This window comes from Zonotrichia albicollis, chromosome 1 (assembly GCF_047830755.1).
Source record: "Zonotrichia albicollis isolate bZonAlb1 chromosome 1, bZonAlb1.hap1, whole genome shotgun sequence".
NCBI classification, from domain to species: Eukaryota; Metazoa; Chordata; class Aves; order Passeriformes; family Passerellidae; genus Zonotrichia; species Zonotrichia albicollis.
The window spans coordinates 6,557,007-6,578,326 of NC_133819.1; the positions used below are offsets into that span (position 1 = coordinate 6,557,007).

Here is a 21,320-nt window from a genome sequence, read left to right on the forward strand (position 1 = left end):
CTTTTTTTTTTCTGTTCTGCCTTCAGAATGGTCTGCATAGTGAGTCTGTATTTTCATGCCAAATAAATTACCAAATGTCTTGGTTGAATAGCAAGGTACTGAACGGGCACAGGCTGTGCATTGTGGAGATTCTATCATTTGATTTAAATGCAGTATTTCAAATATTTATCATTTTACAAAATCCCAGAATAGTGAAGGAGAGGAAAAGAAGGTGGTGCAGATCTAGCAAAGATCAGGTGGAAAAAATACTTGGTTTATTTAGCTTTGGTTTGCATTGGTTGCTTTTGTAGCAGTAGCCAAGCATGAGTTTTAGCCTGGCTAGAGATGGAAGGAATGTACAGCAGTGTGCTTACTCTGGTGATCAGTAATTTATCCCCTCCTCTTTAATCTGAGTGTGCCTGATGGCAGTCACAGCAAACTTGAACCTTGTCATGGCTGGAAGTGCCACAGCAGTGGGGGTAGCTCTGAGCTGTGAAAGAGGTGCAAGGAACTATGGAAATATTGAATCCATGAGGAATTCTGCTCTGTGTGCCTGTCTTCTGTTACCAGAGATAGAATAGATTGTTTTTTCTGTGCAAGCTGCATTTCAATTCTGAAATGAGAAGGTTCCTTCTCTGTTACAGTCATTTTTATCTTGCTAGGACAGTTCTGTTCCCAGTTGTCAGTGCATGTTAGGATTGTCCATCTGTGTTCCCATAGTGAATGGAAAAACACCTCGAGCACTTTTTGAGGAGCAGTATGTTGGGCTTGGACACCTCTTCCTGCAGATGACCTTCTGGTGGCCATGCAAAAAGAACCTGACAAGGACCCAGGTCCTCTTTTATGGAGAAGCATTAATTGTCTGCAGAGTGCTGAGCAGGAGGATTTATTCTAATGAGAGGATAGAAGTGTTTGTGTGCTCTTGCTCCTCTGCAGCCTCACATGCTTGTTCTGAGCCAAGGTTCACCCTGGTGAGGTTGTGTTAGCACAGGGCATGAGGCACCGGGCATTGGTCATCTGTACTTCTCTAACTGGGAAACCTATTCTGCTAGCAAAAATGAGCATTTTCTTCAATCATTTCTGCCCCAGAGAGTTTGATGCCTGCCTAATTTAATGGCCTTGCAGTGACATTTCTGTGTGACAGTGTTAGAGGCTGTTTAACAGAGTGCAGTTCATCTGTATGCACAGGGCCAGCCTGAGATTTAAACCCTCTCTAAGACCTTTTTAAGCTCCTTGGGCTCAACTGCTCTGTAGATTGTTGCCTTGCAGGAGTGAGAGAGTTTTACATGGTAAGAACAATGGGTAAATTATTTTTGGGGAGGTTGGATTTTGGTTTTTTGCTTTGCTCTGTGGATATTTTTTTCTGGGGAGATGATGTCCTGCTGCAGTCCTGGGAAATGTAAGCTTGAATTTTTCCATATATTCTTTTTGGAAATCACTAAGGACTCAGAATTGCATTGCCAAAGTAAATGGTGTCTTTATAATGTTCTTTGGGATCATTAACAGCTTCTACCTTTGTTTAATAGTTTCCCATATTGAGAAGGAATAATTTGTTTGTACTCATAAATGTTCTGGTTTGTTCTTTGCCAGACTGACCTGAAAACTGCTGGTAGTCTCTGACTTTTTGAGTAGTTTGAAAAATGCATCAGCATAAATGATTGACTCCTATCCCAATATTTGTTTTTTTTAAAGTGAAAGTTTTGCTAATTAAAAGATGTTTAAATTATTTCCTGACTTTTTGTTACTGTGCAAAGACTTTGTTTTGGTTAGGTAGTGATGAAAGAATTCAAGTTCTTTGAGTCAGCATTTTCCCCCAAACTTTGAGGAACTGATCTGTATGGTTTTTAAGGCATGTGGGGTTTTTTTGTGTGTTGTTTGGAGGTTTTGTTTTGGTTGGTTTTGTTTGGTTTCTTTTGCAGGGTGGGGGAAGAGTGTTGAACAGTTTTTAGATTTGAGGAACTCCAGAAAGTTTATCCAGTTCTCCTGGCCCATAAGTAAAATACTTTCACCAGCTTCATTTGCTTCACTTCACAGTTTTGCTTATGCAGTAGAGCTTCGGGGAAAATGATCTTGTGGATGTCTGAAGTAAAAATGCAGTCTGGGTTGCTTCCTTCTGGCTCTAGATGGGCTGGAATATGAAAGCTTTTCTGGAGTCTGCAGAGGTCTGGAGGAACCCAGTAAATTAAATTACCTTAGAGCTTTTTCTAAATTACCTTAGAGCTTTTCCTTTTTTTCCTGTCCTGTCTTCTTTTTGTGGAGAAGTTTATCTGTAAATGTGACTGTCATGGTGCTGTGTGTTGTTCAATTGCATCCCATGTTTTCTGGAACTCCTGGGACATTCATGAGGGCTGCTGTTCAATTTAGGGCAAGAAGAACTGAACCATGGAGCTTTTTGGGATCTGTGGTTTCTCATGCTGTGCTTTAGGATAGGATCTGAGCTATGAAAATGGGTACATGTGGACTTACTCTTGGGCAACTGGCTCAGAGTGGCTCAGGGGTTGGACAAGGTGTCCAGATGTCCTTGCCAGCCAAAACAATTCCGTGAATAATCAATTCCCTGTGTATATTTAGTTATATGTTTGTTTCAAGGCAGGCATACTAGAAATATACTGTTATGGAACAGAGAGTTATATAACTATTCTGAGGGAAATTAATAATTTTAAACTTTAATTGTGGTGTGTCACTGGGCTCTTAGTGATTTTTGCTCCATATTTTAAAGCAGTGGTATCCACATTAATTGTGAAAACTGGTCATGTTTACTTTTTGAATGGGAGACTTAAAAGGGATTTACTTCTTTTAAGGTCTGTGCCTGAAGTTTAAGCTCTAAAAATCATTTAATGGAGGAGTAACCTATTGAATGTATTTTGCAATGTGTAAGGTGACAGGCAGCACTCTCAAAATGTGTTTTCACTCTTTCCCAGGTAATTGAGAATGGGCCCTCAAGGATGCTGAGTCTACAATGGGAAGTGTCACACTTCGCTATTTCTGCTATGGGTGCCTCTTCACATCCGTGACCTGGACACTTCTGCTCTTTGTTTATTTCAACTTCAGTGAAGAGAACCAATCCTTCAACAATGTGCCCATCAAGGGGCTGGAACCTCAGAGGCCATTCCCAAAAAAATTCTATCCCCGTTTTACACGGGGGCCAGTTCATGTACCTGAATTGCAGCAGAAAGAGAATAAGATAGGGAACTCTTTTGGAAATCATATCCAGGATCCAGTTAAGGGGGAGATAGAATTCTCTCCTGAAATGGGTAAGTGGTTTTTAGTGTTGGTGACAAACTTAGTAAAAAAACAGGAGAAATTAGATTTTAATTTTTTTTTACAGAACACTATCTCAGGGGAAAGTGTATAATAAAGAAGTTTTGTTAAAGGGCAGGTGGTACTCGTGGCTCTCTTCATTAGGAATTACTTGAAATTTATTCTACAGTGCTTAATCCAAAATACACTCTAACATTTATACCTTTGCTGTGTAAGTGCTGATAAAGGCTGGGTTACAGCAGGGTCTGCCCTTGATGAACTAAATCTTGTTCTTGGAAGGTTCAGTGTGTGCTTGTTTCACATCTTTCTCCTGTTTTAACTGGGCTCAAATAAGCCTTAGTTAGCTACAGAGAAACTGTACTTTTATGCAGTAATTAAAAATAGCTTGATATCAATGAGCAATGAAGAGGAGCTGTTGGTTTGGAGGTTATGCTTGGAAACTTAATCTACAAGAAATGCATGTGGGGCAAACTTGCAATGCAAGATTGAGATGGCAATGGTTGGAGCCAAATCCTGCTTGCTTTGTAGCAGCAAAGGTCCTTATGTTTCACTGGAGCATGTTTCAGCAATGAGGTGGTTTAGTTTTGTGCTCCAAAATCAAATGCTTTGTGCATTCTGGTGCTTACAGCATATTCACTGCTGGGTTCAATGTGCAAACAGGCACATTGTGTGCTGGCTGAAATCTTGGTTTGAGTCTGCAGGCAGAAGTGTTGTGGCAAAGTGTTGGGCTATTGGCTTCTGCTGCTGCTTTGGGAAATAGAACATAGAAATGAACCTTCATAGCCAGGGTTTAATGCTCAGATCTCAGTGATGTCCCCTGTCATGACTGTGGATGAGTGGTGAGTCACAAGCTTCATGAGTTTATATAACTACCAAACTTCACTTTCTGAGTTGGGCATTAGAATGAATGTCAGAAAAATGGCAGTTCATGTTGCCCTGTGGCACCACAAGTGTTTTTCAGTTCACTGCAAAAAGCCTGAGTGCCAAGTGAGGTGAAGGCCAGTCCAGAGGTGGCCATTTCTTTCCAACTATTCAGTCTGGGCCAGGAAAGAAATGGAGCTTTTTAACTGAGAAGTCCTTTGATCTTCAAACCAAGTGACTGCTCTGGTTGGTGAAAGCCAAGGGGAGTTACAGTGCCAGGATAAATTCTACAGGAATCATCAGGAGACAGCTCTTAAGACGAGGTGTTGTAGGAAAGGGTTTCCTGAGGTCTGTCTAGAGTAGGTCAGTGATAAACACAAAAGCAAAAAATAAAAAAGTGAAAAGAAATGTGGTGTATGATAGTCAAAATCAAATTGTCATCTGGTAGGTCAGTCTGTCTTTTCTTTTTTCATTAATCTGTGAGAGCCACATAACACTGCTCAAGTAAAGCCTAAAATGAGATTTTGATTGCAAGCCCCTTGTTTCCCAAGGGCTTCAATCTGCTGTTTGAACTGAAATCATTCAGGTCTTTTGCATGCATTGGATACTGTTCTTCATGAGATGGTTTTGAAAATATTAGCACTCCTTGAATATATTCATAAGATCAGAAAAATGTAGTTAATGGTTGGCTATGGATGGATTGTAGAATGAAACATTTGGGATGTGTTTTAAATTCATGCTTGGTGTGAACAAAATATTTTAAGGTGCTTCTGATGATGCCAGAATAATGGAGCCTGAACTGACCAGATGGAGCCATTTCACGGATGGATGGATGGATGGATGGATGGATGGATGGATGGATGGATGGATGGATGGATTTCTCAAAATGGATGTGGTTCATTAGGGGACTGAGTGACCCCTTTAGGCAGCTGGGGCTGGGGGAGTGACAGTGCCACTGTAAACAGAGCTCAGTGCAGCTCATGCACAGTGGGAGCACTCAGCCCTGAGCAGCACAGGCAGTCACAGGTGTGGGTGTGTCCCCTTTATCTCACAGATGTCACTGCCCAGCACTTCCCACCTTGTCCTGCTCAAATGGCAGGGCATTTCCTCTTGAGCTGTTGGACAGTGCAGCTGCATTGCCACTGCTGAACTCGAGACCAGAAGCCACAGGTTGGTAAATGTAAATGGTGGGAATGTGGATGGAATTCCCTCCTGAAGGTCACCTGGTGCCTGTGGGTAGACTTTGTCATTGAGACACAGCTGTGCTCCAAAGGCCCAGATGGATTATTGTTTTGAAGCTTTTTTTTTCCATTTCAAACTTCTAAGATTACTTCTCTTTTCTGTTTAACTCAATTCATTTTCTCCAGGCTTGAGCTCAGCTGGCTTTTGCATAGCTGGTGAAAACTGGAGAACATGAGGTGTGGAGCCAGGCTGAGAGCATTGATTGAGTTTATTCTGCCTCAGAGAGAAGGCTGAGGGATGAGATTTTCTTGCTGTCAGCAGCAGCTGGACAGGAGGCTGCAGGGAGGATGGAGGCAGACTCCTTCCAGAGTGCATGGGATTATAATAAGAAATTAGAGTGAGGGCATTTCAGTTATGGAAGAGGAAAAACCTTTTCAGTGTGATAGTGTCAAATGCTTGAACAGGGAAATAAGAGGTTGTAGAATATCCATCTTTGGAGATAATGAAGGCTTTCAAAACTTAACTGCACTGGTTCTGAGCAACCTCATTTAGCTGGACCTGCTTTTGGGAAGGAGATAGACCAGGTGTCCCTTTCAATCTGAATTAGTCTGTGAATGTATCAAACATATTTTCCTGGCAGTATCATGTGAATGAGGAACCCTCTTGTTAATTATTTTCTGCAGATTTTGAATGATATGGAGATGATGGGAAGGGTGAAAGGAGATAACTTACATGATCCTTGCTCACTTCTTGTACTGAAATTTCAGTAAAATTGCTTGTGTAGTTTGATAATAACTGAAGGGGTGACAGGTATCTCATTCTGTGCAGCCAGCTGAATAGAGACAATAAAAAGGAATCACTCTGCTCCCTGAATTGTTGCTGGAGGCACAGGTGGTGGCAGACACCAGCTGTCTGTCCCTCAGGGAGTTGTGGGAAGTGCCACAATGTTTTGGTTCTGTTCACACTGGTGAATGGCTCAGTGAGAGAAGCCCATGGCACTGAGTCAAGGCAGGCAGGATGGCATTGAAAATTTCATCTTGGCTTATAGCAGTGTATCAATACCAACAGTTACTTCTGCCATGCTTAGTAACAGTTGCCAGTTCTGTTAAAATAATCAATAAACAGCAGCTCTGCTGGTGTTTTACTTGCTGTCAAAGTCCCAGGTGAGATAAACAAAACTTTGCAGTTCTTGTAAAACTATTCTTGTTACCATGGACTTGAGAATTGCATGAAATGGGAACTGCTATTGTGAGGATGTTTCTACCATTTGTAATGTATTTCCTCACTCAAAAATCCCATTACACACCTGTCACCTGGAGGGATAGATGCTGATTCATTGTATGCCAAAGTCTGTCCTCTGTTGCTTGTTTGATGTTGGTTTTAGGTGGTGCTAAGAGTTAGAGGCCATATGAGTGAAGGGAGGCAATAAACACAATGGAGCCAGCAGTCTTTGGAGAAGGATTTCATTTTATTACATCTGCAAGGGCCATATGTGCTGCCTGTTTGTGAGAGGAAACAGAAATAGTTGCACAAACACACTTTGCAAAACCAGAGGGATTTTTAAGAGCATAATGGGTTTTAGAAGAGGTTAAAGGTTTCAATCCTTTATTTCTTTCAAATGATGTTTTTGAGCCTTTTAGCTGATCTTGGCATGTTTCTTTTGCAGGAATGATTTTTAATGAAGAAGATCAGGAAGTGAGAGACTTGGGCTATCAGAAGCATGCTTTCAATATGCTTATCAGCAATCGACTGGGATACCACAGGGAGGTGCCTGATACAAGAGATCCAAAGTAGGTGCTGATTTTTGGAGAGAACATGGTATAGTTTCATATGCTCAATGACTTGTTACACCTGGTGCAGTATTTAATGGTTTTGGTATTTTGGTATTTCTGTCATACACTGTTCCATCCCCATGTGTTGCTGAAGGCAGATTTTTTAGCTATTTAACAGGAGTGCTTGAAGATAGGATTTCTCTTCTTAGGTCTTTTCTGTCTTTTTTGACAGAATATTAATTCTGGAGATGTAATTTTCTTTTGGTCAATGTAATTTTCTTTTGGTCAGCTGCTGAAGGTATAGGTTGTGCACTGCTCTGAATATTTTCTATTAAACAATAGATATTTTTCTATAATCTACCTGGTGCATATAGGGGGGAACAACTCTCCTCTGTAACAACAATGAAAACTCCAAACACTGAAAAATAAATAAACTGGTATAAATTTTTCTAGTGGTTTCTCTGGTGTGGGTGAATGTAATGAATTGTACTTGCTGACTGTTTTTCCCAGAATTGAGCTCATTCTAAGTAAATGAAAGCTTTTCTTCTATGCTTCTGGGTTTTCATTTATAATTTCTTGTTTTTATTGTATCCCTACATGCCTGGCACCTTCATATGGCATTAATCTGTGATAGTTGGCCTTATTAGAAGTAAGGACGAGCTTTGAAAAGGAGAAGAAAGAATGATCTTTTTTTTGGAGTGGGATTCATCTTGCAGATTAAGATGCTTAGATAACTGCTTGTTAGTCAGTTGTCTCTGCTTTTATTATAATTAGCAGAGATCCAGTCAGGGGAGTTAATGAAGCATGCAGAGCTCTTCAGCTGACAAAACACACTTGACAGCCTTAGGGTGAGCTGAACACTATTTAGGCTGCACTGACAGCAGTGACTAGACTTAAGTGTCTTAATCTGCCCTCTGAATCCCAGTGCTGGTTGTGTAAATAGGTATTTAGCCCCAGTGGAGGTTTTCTGGGCTGTCCAACTGTCTCCAGCAGCTGGCCAATAAAGCTGTGGTATTTTTGTGGGCCTCATGTCATATTTGAACTGTCTGAGCTACCTGAGGCTACTAGACTGAAACAAGCCTTCACTATCTTCTGTTCTCTGTCTTGAGGATCTCTGGTTCTTATTCCCACCCCAGTGCATGGCATCCCCTGTTTCCTAACAAGCAGCAGAGTTAGCTATGAGTCTGTGTTATGTGGAAAATCATTTACTCTGCTGAGCCCTGCTATAGCTGTTACATTATGTTCCCGTTAGGGGTTCCTCCTACACATTTAATGTTTGCTTGTTGTTAGGAAGTTCCAGCAGTGACCCAGCCCTGTGGAAACCCCTCTGTAAACAGTGCCAAAGACTCTGTTGCTGTTTGCAGGTGCAGAGAGAAGTCCTACCCTGCTGATCTGCCCTCTGCCAGCGTTGTGATTTGTTTCTACAACGAGGCGCTCTCGGCCCTGCTCCGCACGGTGCACAGCGTCCTGGACCGCACCCCCGCCCACCTCCTGCACGAAATCATCCTGGTGGATGACAACAGTGAGCTGGGTGAGACACTCCTTAGGAATGTTACCCTCCTGGGCCTTCCTGTGCTTCACTGGCTGCTCAAAATAAATTGTGGAAGTCATGATGCAAAATCAGTTTGTGTTGCAGCCCATCCACCTGAGTGCCAGCCAGTAGAGATGTGTGGTGTGCAGAAATGCCCAAGGTGACATCCTCTTTGCCACTGATGAGCTTTGTATCATCCAGGTTTTAACATTCAAAATCAGGTTTTGAAGCTAATAATCATAGAATCAAAGAATGTTAGGGTGCTGGAAGGGACCTTAAAGATCATCTAGTCTCAACTCCTCGTGTCATGGGCAGGGACACTTCCCACTAGACCAGGTTACTCAAGGCCCTGTTCAACCTGGCCTTGAATGCTTCCAGGGGTGGGGCATCCACAGCTTCCCTGGACAACCTCTTTCAGTGTCTTACAAACCTCACAATAAAGAATTTCTTTTTAATATCTAACCTTACTTTTCCCTCTTTCAATTTGTACTCACTACAAATTCTATAGTGATTATAGTGACATCCTGTCACTATAGTTCCTGGTGAGTCCCTCTCCAGCTTCCCTGTAGGGTTCCCTCAGATACAGGAAGGTTGCAATGAGGACTCCACAGAACCTTCTGTTCTCCAGGCTGAACAGCCCCAATTTCCCCCTGCTTTCATAGGGGAGGTGCTCCTCTCTTATCTCACCTCTTGCACACACTGATGAGTGGGGATCCTGGAGCAGCTGTTTATAGTTTGGGTTTTCTTAGCAGTTCTTTGCTTGGGCTGCTCAGGTGCTCAGAGCAGGTGACAGAGAGGCCACTCCTCGCCGTGAATGCATCTGAAAGGAGCTGGAGCTGCTCCTGGCTGTGGCACGATGGAAGCAGCGCCGTGTTTTGTCCTTGCTCAGCATTCCGGACCGGCAGCAGCGCCCTGGGGCTCAGCGTGGCTCTCTGACCCCTCTTGTGGCCGCTCCGGGAACGCTGTCCCGGCTCCGGGTGCAGCCTCTGCTCCTGCCCGCACGGAGGGGCCCTGCAGGGGCACACCCTGCAGAGTTGCTGTGCTCCTGTTGAGGGATTGCTGTTTTTTCTCTCCATTGACAGACAAGGCAAAGGCAGACACGCAATTCAAGCATGGCCCTCAAAACGCCTTTCATTTTGGCTCTTCAAAAGCCAAATGCCTGTTGAGGAATGTGCTAGCATAGCAGTTCTTGCCAGCATGACTGTGCAGGTTCCCTGCTCGCCTCTGTTCAAGTCCACAACTTCTTGCATTTTAAAAATTGTTTTTTAGACTGCATTTTCATTTAATATATATAATTATAGCTCCCTTGGTCTCATTGTTTGTTTTCTGGTTTAAGGTCTCACTTGCAAAGAGACTGATTAGATATGTCTGGTGTAGAATGGCATGCTCTTTTATGCTGGAAATTGATTTCTCTGAGGTCAGATCAAATGTCGAGATACAAGAGAGAACAAAGATCAAACACTGTTCTTTGCTGATAAGAATGTGTAGTAATTAAAAGCTTGTTTTGTTTTGTGTTTTGGGAGCATATGCCTTGCTATAAAATGTCTTGTGCAATTTGTTGAGTATTCAGAGCTTGCCTTATTTCAAAACTCAGCCTTCTGAATGTAAGGATGCGTTTGATTAGTGCCTGTGTTGAGGCAGCAATACCATCACTCTTCTGGTCTGTTGGTAAATTAAAGCAATAAGTGAATTTGAACCAAATTAAGTTCAAAACATTCAAGTAGCTATTTTTGCCTCTCTGACTTCAAATGAACTTGTTCTGGAGCCAAAGGCAGGAGGAGGTATTGTTTACACAGAATTACTGCTCTTGATCCTAACGATCCTATGTTTTTGCTGCTGCTTAATTTTATGGATGGACTCCAGAAGAAAGGTGGGACTGGGGATGGTTTGGGAACTGAGGAAGTGGATAAAAACTTTGGCTGTGCTATGGATATCAGGCAGATTGTTTGATCTTTATGCCCCTTTGTTTTGTTTTTTAATTAAAGATTAATTTTCATTCCATTGCCTGCTTTCTGAAGTGGTGTTCTAGATGTAATTTTCTCTAGTTCTTCACCTACAAATATGAGAGCTGTGGTACATATCAGTGCTGTTGTGCAAACCTTGGGCCTTTGCACCTAGTTCTGCCTCAAAAAGCTTCTTAGACTCAATCATGAACAGTTTTACTGGCCAAGCAGGCATTGCCATGGCTCAGCTGAACCCACTGTTGCATCTTTCTCCATTCCCTGAAAGGCAGGATTTCTTTTTCTGGTACAATCTCTTTCTCCCTGATTTAGCCTTAACCTGTTATGGAAAAGCCTGAGGAGGTTTTGAAGGCTGTTACTGGAGGCATTCTTCTGTGTAGAAGGAGAGATTGAGGAACAGAAAAAGAGCCAATTGTCTGCAGCTCAGTATTTTAGAGTGGTTTAAAATAATTACACTCCAGACTCCCATCCTAGGGCCCATTTTGCCTTTGTTGCATAGATATGGAAGAAAGTAATGCCTTTTTGAAGACTGGCTAAAAGGGAGCAATTCTGTCTTTGGAGGGAAATTTCTCAGGCTGGATTGAAGCAATTTTTTGGGTTGTATCAGAAGTATCAGCGTTCTCAGTGGATGTGAAGGTGACACACAAAAACCCATCAAGAGCAGAAATCCCTAAATGTGCTTGAGACAAACCTGCCTGTTAAGAATGATCTGTGATCTGGGCACAGTTGCCAGCAGAATGTCATTTTTGTGGGTCAAAACTCTACTGGCCCTTCCATTCTGCTGCTCAAGCCAATGTTGTGGACCTGGTTTAGCTCCTGGTGTGGATGTGACATCTTTTCCTCTTTGTTTTCCCTTCCTATTCTTTTCAGAACTTTGCAGATGTGAAACTCCTTCCTTGTTTATTTGCCTCATCTGCTGTAAGAGTTGAATTTGATAACTGAGCTTTTTCCTGCTTTCTGCTGGCCCCTAGTTTCTGCAGGTGTACACTGTTCTTCTCTTGCTCTAATGAATCAGGTGAAGAATGATTCAAACACTATTTTATTTTAGGTTTGCAAATCTGCCCTGCTTGTTTGGGTATCTCATTTGGAAATACTTCAGAGATTATTTAATCAAATTTCTAGGAGATTTTCTCTGAAAACATCTTCTGTATTGTCTGTGGCATATGATGTCATTATTCCAGACCAGGGGAGAGAATTCCTGTGACCCAAATGAATTCTGTCTGTATCTTCCCAGAGAGTTTCCTTTGTCTTAGAGTATTGTCTAGCATCATACTTTCTGTGTGTTACCTTCTCACTTCTGATCCACCATGTTTCCTTGCAGTGCAAAGGCTGAAATCTTAATATTTGGAATGGCATTTGGTAGTCTCCTGCCCGAAAGTTCTTATTTCTCCTTAAGGTTACACATATATTCCATTGGCATTTAATCTTGTTAACAGGAACTTTGATGTTTGAGCTGACATTCATCAGAATAATGTTTATTTTGGCATATCCTGGGACAAAACTCTGTCTGCCTCTCTATACCAAGGTTCTCTATGAAGTCTCAGTTGGGTTTTTGCTTTTCTTTCTCATTTTGTATTCCTCTTTATTTCTCCATAATATGTTTTTCCATTACTTCAGTCTTTATGTGTCCATCTTCTCTTCAATAGTTCTGCTTTAATGTTAGAAACCACTGACCTTGGGTGAAAGAACTATTGTTACTCTTAAAATTGCCATTGATGTTAGCTAAGTTACAGCAGTGCCCATGGACTCCGGTGAACTGTGCACTCCTTCAAAAGCACAGGCTTGCTTTGATCCTTTTGGCTTTTAGAAAAGCAACCAGCTGTGAGTGAGTTGGACTTGGTATCTGTTGTTCTGTCACTTAAGCAGGCACAGATAATATTAGGTGTCTTCCTGCCTCTTTTGAAAGGTGTCAGCATTTGTTTTCATGTATGGAATGTGGTAATTTAAATCATTTGCCTGTGTGAAATGTTTATTGTTGCATCTGTTGCAAATGCCAGTCACCATGAGAAGAATTTGGAAATGTGTTTCTTTGAACAGCAATTTTTCAATTTTTTTTTTGAGTCTAGTAGTTCCAGTTTACTTGAGTAATGTACAAAAGGCATTGGAGGGGAAGTATGGGATGTGTGAGTATTGTCCTTATGATACTCTTGGTTTGAAGCTCTGCTATGTCATGGTAATGTTTTGATCAAGATTTTGGCCATTTTTGAGTTAAATGTCTTGTAATTTTAAACAGAGGTTTCAGAATTTCTTTCTTGTTGTTGAACTTGTTTTCCTTTTTTCAGCTGACTTGAAAAATGACTTGAGTGAATATGTTAAAACTCAGCTTCCCAAAACCACAAAATTGGTAAGAAATGAGAAGAGGGAAGGCTTGATCAGAGGAAGGATGATTGGAGCCTCCCATGCCACAGGTACACTTGCTTTTCTCTCTCTTCCTTGCATACTTTGATTAGTTGTTTGAGTGATTCTCTTTTTGTAGTGCAGCTTTTCAGATGTTGCATGTTTGACCTGTGGTTACTTCAGCCTCCTGAGGCTCTGCATGTCATGCCACTCTAAGCTATGCAGCTTAGTGCAGGGGAAGAAAGATTTGGGATAATGTTATCTCAAATGATAAATTTGGATCCAAATTTGAGTGTTTTTTAAACCTTGAGACACTTTGAGTGTCTCAGCTGTTGATTCTTTTTTTTTTTTTCCTGGAGACATTTGCTTTCAATAAAATGAGGTACTTCTTTAGAGTGTGTAAGTGAAATTGTGAAACAAAACCAGTATTGTGCTCTAAAAAAGTACCTCATTTTATTGAAAGTTGTGAACACAAGTTATCATCATCCCAAATCTTCCCCTGCACTGTATCTCAAACAGTGACTGCAGTGTTAGTGAGACAATGTGGAGTTTTTCCTATTCTTGCCCTGAAAGAATGTTGTCTCAGGAGCATCTCCATGTGGTCAAGATACTGTAGTTGCAGAATATCTTTTGCATGTTTTATGTGCAAACTTCTGTTCCAAAATGAAATCTGCTCCCTTTTAAGGTACACTAATCTGGTTTTTAATGCTCAAATCTAATAACAATGTTTTTCTGTATAAGCTCTTCTGTTGCAGTGAGTGTTAATTGGGAAAACCAGTATTTGGTGATTTATAAACAGCCTTTACTAGAATGTGCTTTCAGTTAAACTCTCTGGCATCTAAGAAAGTGTGTTACTTTCTTAAATAATTTTGAGTGGCAGATAAGTCTCTTAATTGGTGTTTGCTCATTGGCATTGTAATGGTATAATCCAGAGAGAAGATTGAAATGAATTTTAGCACAGCTTGGAAAATGCAAGCACAGTTAGTGCAATTTTAAGTCATTTTATTGCTCTTCTGAACTGCAGGAGTTCCATCCTCATGCCCAGTCAAATACTGTCTGTGTGGTGACTTACTATGTTTGCTTACTCCAAAGTTGTTTTCTTTAAAGCTGTTTCCCATCTCTTCCATCTTATTCTAGTGTTGCATAAATTTTATGTTGTGTCATAAAGATGCTGGTGCCTTTTTAGACCAACTGAGCATGAGGGTGTGTCACAGATCAAACTGTTCTTGCTGACTGTGGCAGGTAATGTCCATGTAAACTGCCAAGTTTAATGCACGTGTGTTTGCACTGAATTGCATCTTTGTGTTCCATGGCACTGAGGAACATCCTTGGCATTTTGTGCTGTGTGCTCTGCAGGGGAGGTGCTGGTGTTCCTGGACAGTCACTGTGAGGTGAATGAGGTGTGGCTGCAGCCTCTGCTGACCCCCATCAGGGAGGATCCCAGGACCGTGGTGTGCCCCGTCATCGACATCATCAGCGCCGACACCCTCAGCTACAGCTCCTCGCCCGTCGTGCGCGGGGGCTTCAACTGGGGCCTGCACTTCAAATGGGACCTGGTGCCCCTGGCAGAGCTGCAGGGACCCGAGGGAGCCACTGCTCCCATCAAGTAAGGCTCCTCCTGTGTGGTGACATGCTCTGGGTGACACAGGGATGACCAGGAGCTCTTCCTAAGCCGTGGGGAGTGGTCTCTGGCTGTGCAGGTTTAGGAGCAGGTGCCTAACCTGCCAAATATCTGACTTGTTTATTTCACTTAGTTGTGATCACCATTCCCTATTTTGTCAAAGTGAGGGAGCGACCACCTTTGTTGATTTTGCATCTGACTCTGTTTATTCACTCAATCAGTCACTTTTTATAACAGTGTTAATTCACTTCATGCATATTGCAAAATCTGAGCTCCTGACAGGCTGTAGAGAAAACTTCAGCCCCTCCTTTTGTTTACAATACCTGAAGTTTGTTTACTGAAACCAAGATCAGTGTTCTCACCATAATATGAAAGGTTCTCAAAACCTTCATATCTATTCCCAGACTGGCCGTCTGTTCCCAGTAGCAGCCAAGGACAGAAAGGTCTGAGAATCTTGTTGTTTATATAAAAGGTGGCTGAGAACCTAATTATTTACAGGATCAAGCCTGGGAAAAGCTGCTTCACAGCAGGCTTCTATATTTCCCTCAGCTGAATACCTTCATGGCCTCTTTCTTTAAGCCATGCTTAAACCAGGCTCTCCACACTATTTCACTTCAATTTCTGGCAGTTAATCATGAATTAGATATATCTGTTTTATTAGGTCAAGAAAGCCCACTTCTAGAAAATGCTTACACAATAGCTACTTTTGCTGAAGATAAAATTCTGAGGGAGCATATAGCAGTCTGTACCATCCAATAATGTCACTTTTGAGTGGTGCATTGATGTTTGTTTCCAGTCTGTTGATGTGCTTGGCTTAATGATAATTTTGATACTGCCTTTGTTCTAGGAGTAGCCTGCATATCCCACTAATAAGAACTATATAATTTCTGTGATGAAATGCTGAAGAATTACTAGATTGGGAAAATCTGTTTGTGATGATAATAAGAATTTGTTTTTGTGGTCTTTTGAGAGTTGTTTTAAACAAAAGTCTCAGTAAAGCTCAGCACTGGGACTTGAAAGTTACCTTCCTTGTCTTTTAACCACTGATGGCTGTGTGACCTGTACAGAACTGGCAATATCTGGTTCTAGTGGACATGTAGCTGATGTAAAATGGTGTCAGCAGGCACCTTTTATTAGGAGCAGACATGTATGGTTCAGACACAAGAACAGAGCTGTCCCTAGTGAATTCCTTCATGAAAAGAAGCAGAGCTGCTGCAGCAAAGGCAAGGAGCTCACTGTGCTTTTTCCAGGTGCAGGTGTCAATCTCAGTACAGAATTCAGGTTTGTCAGGTGGAGGAGCTTCCCCGTTTTTACAGAATAACTCTTTGTGGATAAGATTTTCCAAGTGAATCAGAAATTGGGTGTGTTGTCATTTCTCTCTCATTCTCTTTTCTTGGACTGTAAATGAGGAGCATTTCTGCTGCCACAAACAGTTCCAGCACAGGTTCTCTGCTGTCATCTGACAGCTCAGCAGTTGGCCTTCCCATGCCTCCCCATCCCAAGATTTTGTCTGAGAAGCCAGGAAAATTATTAAGTTATTTAACAGTTTGACTGGCTTGTTTGGAAAGTGTCACTGTGGCAGTTTCTGAACCTGGAAGGAAAGAACAGACTGAAAAAATCTGAGTGGGGAATCAGCACTGAGTGTTAAAATCCTTATTGTGTTAAGAGCTGTTCTCACATTTAATTTGGGCAGTGGCTGAAGGTTAGTGTTGCTGTGTTCAACATTCTTTTTGCATTCCTTCAACTCACTTTTATGAAAAGTCCTGTGCTAAAAAAACAGAGAACTTTATAGTAAAAGCAAGTGTAGTAATATCAAAAGATTACCTTTTCTGAGTATGAAAGTGATTTTTCCTACCTAAAGGTCTCTGCCTCCTTTGAATAAGAAGCCTAAATTGCTCTTTAACCTTGGGAAAGGCTTTCCATCCAACAGAAAGTAGTGCATTTTAGAGACTTTCCACAATAAAGTATTTTGGTGTTAGAGTGGGAAAATTGAGTAACCTTTCAACCCAGTTTTTAAGGTGACAGAAACTGTAGTAGAAATTTATGTGAGAACAAGCAGTGAAATCTTGGCCTAGGCTTGGTTTCATCACAGGGGGTTTTTGCAAGGATGGGGAAAAGCCTTTTTCCAAGCCATGGGATGTTCCAACTATCATACCATGTTTTTATGTAGTGCTTTTACTCTGTTATACTCTGGAATATGTGGATGACCTACAAGTGTTGGGATACAGTAGGAATTCAATCTAGAGATTGAACAGTGAGGATCATATGCAGATTTTTACAGAATAGAACACTTTCTAGTAAAATACAGGCAAGGTGAAAAACTGGGAAATGCCGGAGGGACATTGGTATAAATACACAAAGTGTAAATAATTTGCCAGTAAACTGACAATTGAGTCAATAATGAAACAAAGCTGCCTCTGGCACTTAGTGTTCCTCTTTCTCTGTCCTATCCCTTTTCCTCAAGTTTACCAGGTAAAGAAATATGATTTATAGATATTGGAACAATGGAAGTTCACAAATACCACTTACAGATCTGCTTTTGCAAATACTTTGAGAGTAGAACTCATGTCCAAGTGAGTGAAGGATTTAAATTGTGTTATGTCAGTTTATCAGTTTGGAGTTTGGGACCAACAGATTGAGCAAAAATTACTCTGTGAGGTTTTTTTTCTCTGTCTAAAAGAAAATGAACTTCCTTCCATGCACCTTTTCAGGTCACCCACCATGGCTGGAGGGCTGTTTGCCATGGATAGAGAGTATTTCAATGAGCTGGGGCAGTATGACAGTGGCATGGACATCTGGGGAGGAGAAAACCTGGAAATATCCTTTAGGGTAAGCAGAGAATTTACAGCTCTGAGCTTGAATGTTTATGGCTTTTTCTTGGGTTGGTGGTGCAGCTTTTCATAATAGCTGTAAAGAAGAAAAAAAGGAAAAGAAGAATTATGCAAGTTTTTGAAATTAGTTTATGAGCAATGTCTAATGAATCTCACAAATTGATTAGAGAGGAGTGGCTGACAGAAATATTGCTAAGATGTAGGTATATTACATCTTAGTATATTTCCTTGGACAGTTCTGCCTCCTTTCTGAGGGCCTGGAAATGTAAAGGTTTCTGGAACTACATAGAGAATCATGGATAGGAGTCATCTTGGTTGGAAAAATAATGAGAAAATCATGATCAGAAGATTATGATTTTGTCTGAGAAGCCAGGAAAATTATTAAGTTATTTAACAGTTTGACTGGCTTGCTTAAAGAGTGTCACTGTGGCAGTTCCTGAACTGCCAGTTCCTCCTCTTTGAGGACCTGGAAATGTAAAGTTTTCTGGAACTAAATTGAGAGTCATGGTGAGGAGTCATTTTGGCTGAAAAAGTAATGAGAAAATCATAATCAGAAGATTTGGAAATGGAGCTATTCTGGGCTTCCTGTATTTTCTCTCATCTTCTCTGTCACTCCACTGAAAGAAAAACAACTTACTGTGCTTAATGTTGTGCTTCTCTCTTTATTTTTGTAAAGGGCATTCTTCAACAGGTTTGAGAAGAGTCTGCCTGATAAATGATATGCTATCATGACAGATATGAAAAGGGGATTAAAAGGTGAAGTTAGCATAAAAAACCAAACAAACCTAAAACCAGACACAAAGCTCCCAAAACTTCAGAGAATTTGTCAGTTATTGAAATCAATATTAGGGTTCAAAATTAAGAACTGGAATTTCATACCTTTAAAGGAGTGTTTACTGAATAAATAAAATGTTTCAATTTTCAGTATAAATGTAATTATTAGGTATCTGAGTAGAAGTGTTTATAGTGTGAGGAGATTATTGTTGTTATCTTGTAATACACAGTTTCAATAAAAAGGGCTTTGAAATATTGGAACACATCCAGAGAATTTAGAGCTTCTGGAAGTCCCTGTCTCTCTGGGGGAGGGTTGGAAAGAAGTTGAATCTTTATCTTGTCTAGAAGGAGTTTTAAACATGTCTTGATTATGAACTGCTAATGTGGGACAATTTTCTGGCCCTGGAGAGCATATTAGTCCAGCAAAGGACCAGTGCTGGTAATTTGCTGGAAGATGAAGTTAAAAAAGCAATTTTAAAAACCAAAATGGAAGTAGAGTGTAAATAAAGTGTAGATCCCTGGTGCCACAGATAAAGACTCCTAAATGTAGTATCTGAATGGGAACAGAGTTTGAGTTCCTCTATCTTAACAGAAACCAACAGCTCTGTCCAATAAGTTTCTATACTTATTTGAAAAGCTCTCCAGGTTCCCTTGATGATGAAGACTGCTCTTTGTTATCTGTCACAGAATTGTGGACAATTTTCATGCAGGTAAATGAATTTAGGTAACCTCATCTGCAGGATGAGTCCTAGCCCATATATCCCAGTCTTTTCTGCTAGGTTGTTAGAGCAAAACAGCAAAATTTTCTGTTTGTCTCTTGAAAGCCATGATGTGTTTTGTAGAAAGTGTGGTCAAATGAGAAAAATAATCTTTAGTAACAGGGAGATCTAAAAATCTAATTTGTCAGAAAACATGGCATGAAGGCCGACATTGCTGACACCTAATCCTGCATAATGTATAACCCTGCCAAGGTACCCCTTGAAGAAGGGGAGAAGTTAGTGAGCAATCTGAGCAGTGAGAGTGCAATCTGAACGTGTTCTGTTTTTCATGGACAGATCTGGATGTGTGGGGGCAGACTTCTGATCATCCCCTGCTCCAGGGTGGGACACATTTTCCGTAAGAGGCGTCCCTACGGCTCACCTGGGGGACAGGACACCATGGCTCACAACTCACTGAGGCTGGCACACGTGTGGATGGATGAATACAAGGTAAGAGACAGTTCTAAGGTTATTGAATGGTTATTGCCTGGTTTGTTGGTCAAAGAACTGTGTCACAGTGAGATCTGTTACAACTCTGATGGGCTTTTCCTTCTGTAGTCTGAACTCCTGATGTTAGTTCTGATAGGAATTCCTAAATTCTGTATCTGGTTTCTCATTTGGCTTTTGAGTCCTTCTGTCTCCTCCTTGTTACTTTACTGCCTACAGGAGATTGAGTTTTATGCCTTTTTAGTGAAGTAAAAGATGGTGGATGAGCTTTTGTAAGCTCTGCATTGCTTTGTGTCCAGATCAGTATCACATGGCAGCCATGTACTGTGCCCTCAGGTAGTTTCCATGTTGGTGAGACAGGAATTTTTTTTGGCTGCTTGTTTGCTTTCTGTTTTAATTAGCAATCTGCTTCTTAATCTGTCTTGCCCTGGAACAGCAATCAGGATTAACTTCTGGATTCAAGGGCAGAATCTTGTCTTCAGATCTTGATACTGATGCTTTTAAACATAGATCAGATGTTTCTGAGTCCCTCATCTTTGGGATACTTAATCACATTTTGCCTTCTGAGACTGCAGGATTTGCTGTGTGCTCAGTTCCTGTGGTCCCTGCAATTTCTATACAAGATGTATTTTATTCATTTTATATTCTTTAGAGGTTTATGTTTCATTCCCCATCCTTTACCTTGATCTTCAATTTGAGGAACCTCTTAGAGGTCATTAATTTTTATCTCCATTCCTCATCTCTGTAATGCTTTGGTGGATCTGATCGATCACCTTCCCTTTCACCAATGTCTGGGCACTGTTGTTTTGTGATTGATGATGGCTTTTTTCTGAAGCTTGGACTTGATTCTTATAATTTCCAGTTGAACTGATTTATCCAGCAAACGTTTGAGCTGCTGATTCTAGCAATTTCTTATCACAGATTTGTGTCCAGAACTTTTCCAGCTGTTTTTGGTTTGATTCTCTGATAGCTGCCAGAGAATGTATGGAAAAAAAAACTTGGAAATATTTTTGTTTTTATAAGAAGAATGCAAATATTTAGTGCCAGTATAATTTACCAAAGCAATCTAACAATGCACAGTACAAAGATAAGACTTTAAGGAGTAAATATCAGTATTTAATAAATGAAATGGCATGGAAATGATTCAGCAAAATTTTCATAACTGTCAAAAGCAAAATGCAAAACTATAAGTGGTAATAAATATCACATGCAAGGTAGGATACCAACACTTGAACTTGAACCAGGAAAGAGGAAATTGGAATAGCAGAGCTGCTTTTTGAAGCAGGCCAGATTGTCATATCCAGTCTGTCTCCAGACTTCCTCAGAGCTGGCCAACAGTCCAGTGTACACCAAGGGCACACTTCCCTTCCTCTGCAGTTAAAATAGCAGTGATACATCAAGCACATCCAAATGCTCAAAGATCTTGCTGAGGAGAGATGTAACTTGTCCAGAGGTGATGCTGTCTGTTTTCTGAGCATCAGAGAGCAGGAAATAATTGAAAACTGTCCCAACCACGTCATGGTGGGTGGATTCCAGATGTCTCATAGAGATGAATCCAGCAAAATACCATAGTTCAGTGCCTTGAAAACTGAATTCTAAATGGTACCTAGAAAACAAATTAATATGCAAACACAATGCCTTTTCTGTGGGCTCTGTAAATCTATCTGGAATTAAATGCTAAAAGGGGATTTTTTTCCTAGTTTTAGCAGTAGTATTTGTGCCATGTTGTACATTCATGAGTTCCTGTTTGTTGGAGTCAGACAGCACATGAGATTGGGTTGGAATCTTAATCTGTCTTCACCTAACCTGTAAGACTCTGCATCATCATAAAATAGAATGGGAAAAGAATAACATTGTGGGAGCCTTTTTGGAGATGATGCAGATGAATGGAAAGAACTGGGCTTCCCAGAAAACCCAGGTGACAGCTCTGATTATTCACATGATTAAGGTGTGTTCCCACTGAACTTAATTATATTAGTCCCATTTATAGGTCTGTTCTGGAATG

The 21,320-nt window shown here is 40.9% G+C and overlaps 1 protein-coding gene across 5 annotated transcripts in view; it reads left to right on the top strand.

Annotated features, from left to right (window-relative positions):
* The window catches only part of GALNT11 (polypeptide N-acetylgalactosaminyltransferase 11), a 50,776-nt gene that overhangs the window by 13,905 nt on the left and 15,551 nt on the right, over positions 1-21,320 (top strand). For all 5 annotated transcript variants that reach the window (XM_005480427.3, XM_026796607.2, XM_005480428.3 and 2 more), the window contains exons 2-8: positions 2,901-3,233; positions 6,950-7,073; positions 8,420-8,586; positions 12,830-12,955; positions 14,241-14,490; positions 17,217-17,334; positions 19,166-19,318. In XM_005480427.3, coding sequence (XP_005480484.2) covers positions 2,939-3,233; positions 6,950-7,073; positions 8,420-8,586; positions 12,830-12,955; positions 14,241-14,490; positions 17,217-17,334; positions 19,166-19,318 — 1,233 coding nt within the window. In that variant the 5' untranslated portion in view covers positions 2,901-2,938. The remainder of the gene's footprint in view (positions 1-2,900; positions 3,234-6,949; positions 7,074-8,419; positions 8,587-12,829; positions 12,956-14,240; positions 14,491-17,216; positions 17,335-19,165; positions 19,319-21,320) is intronic.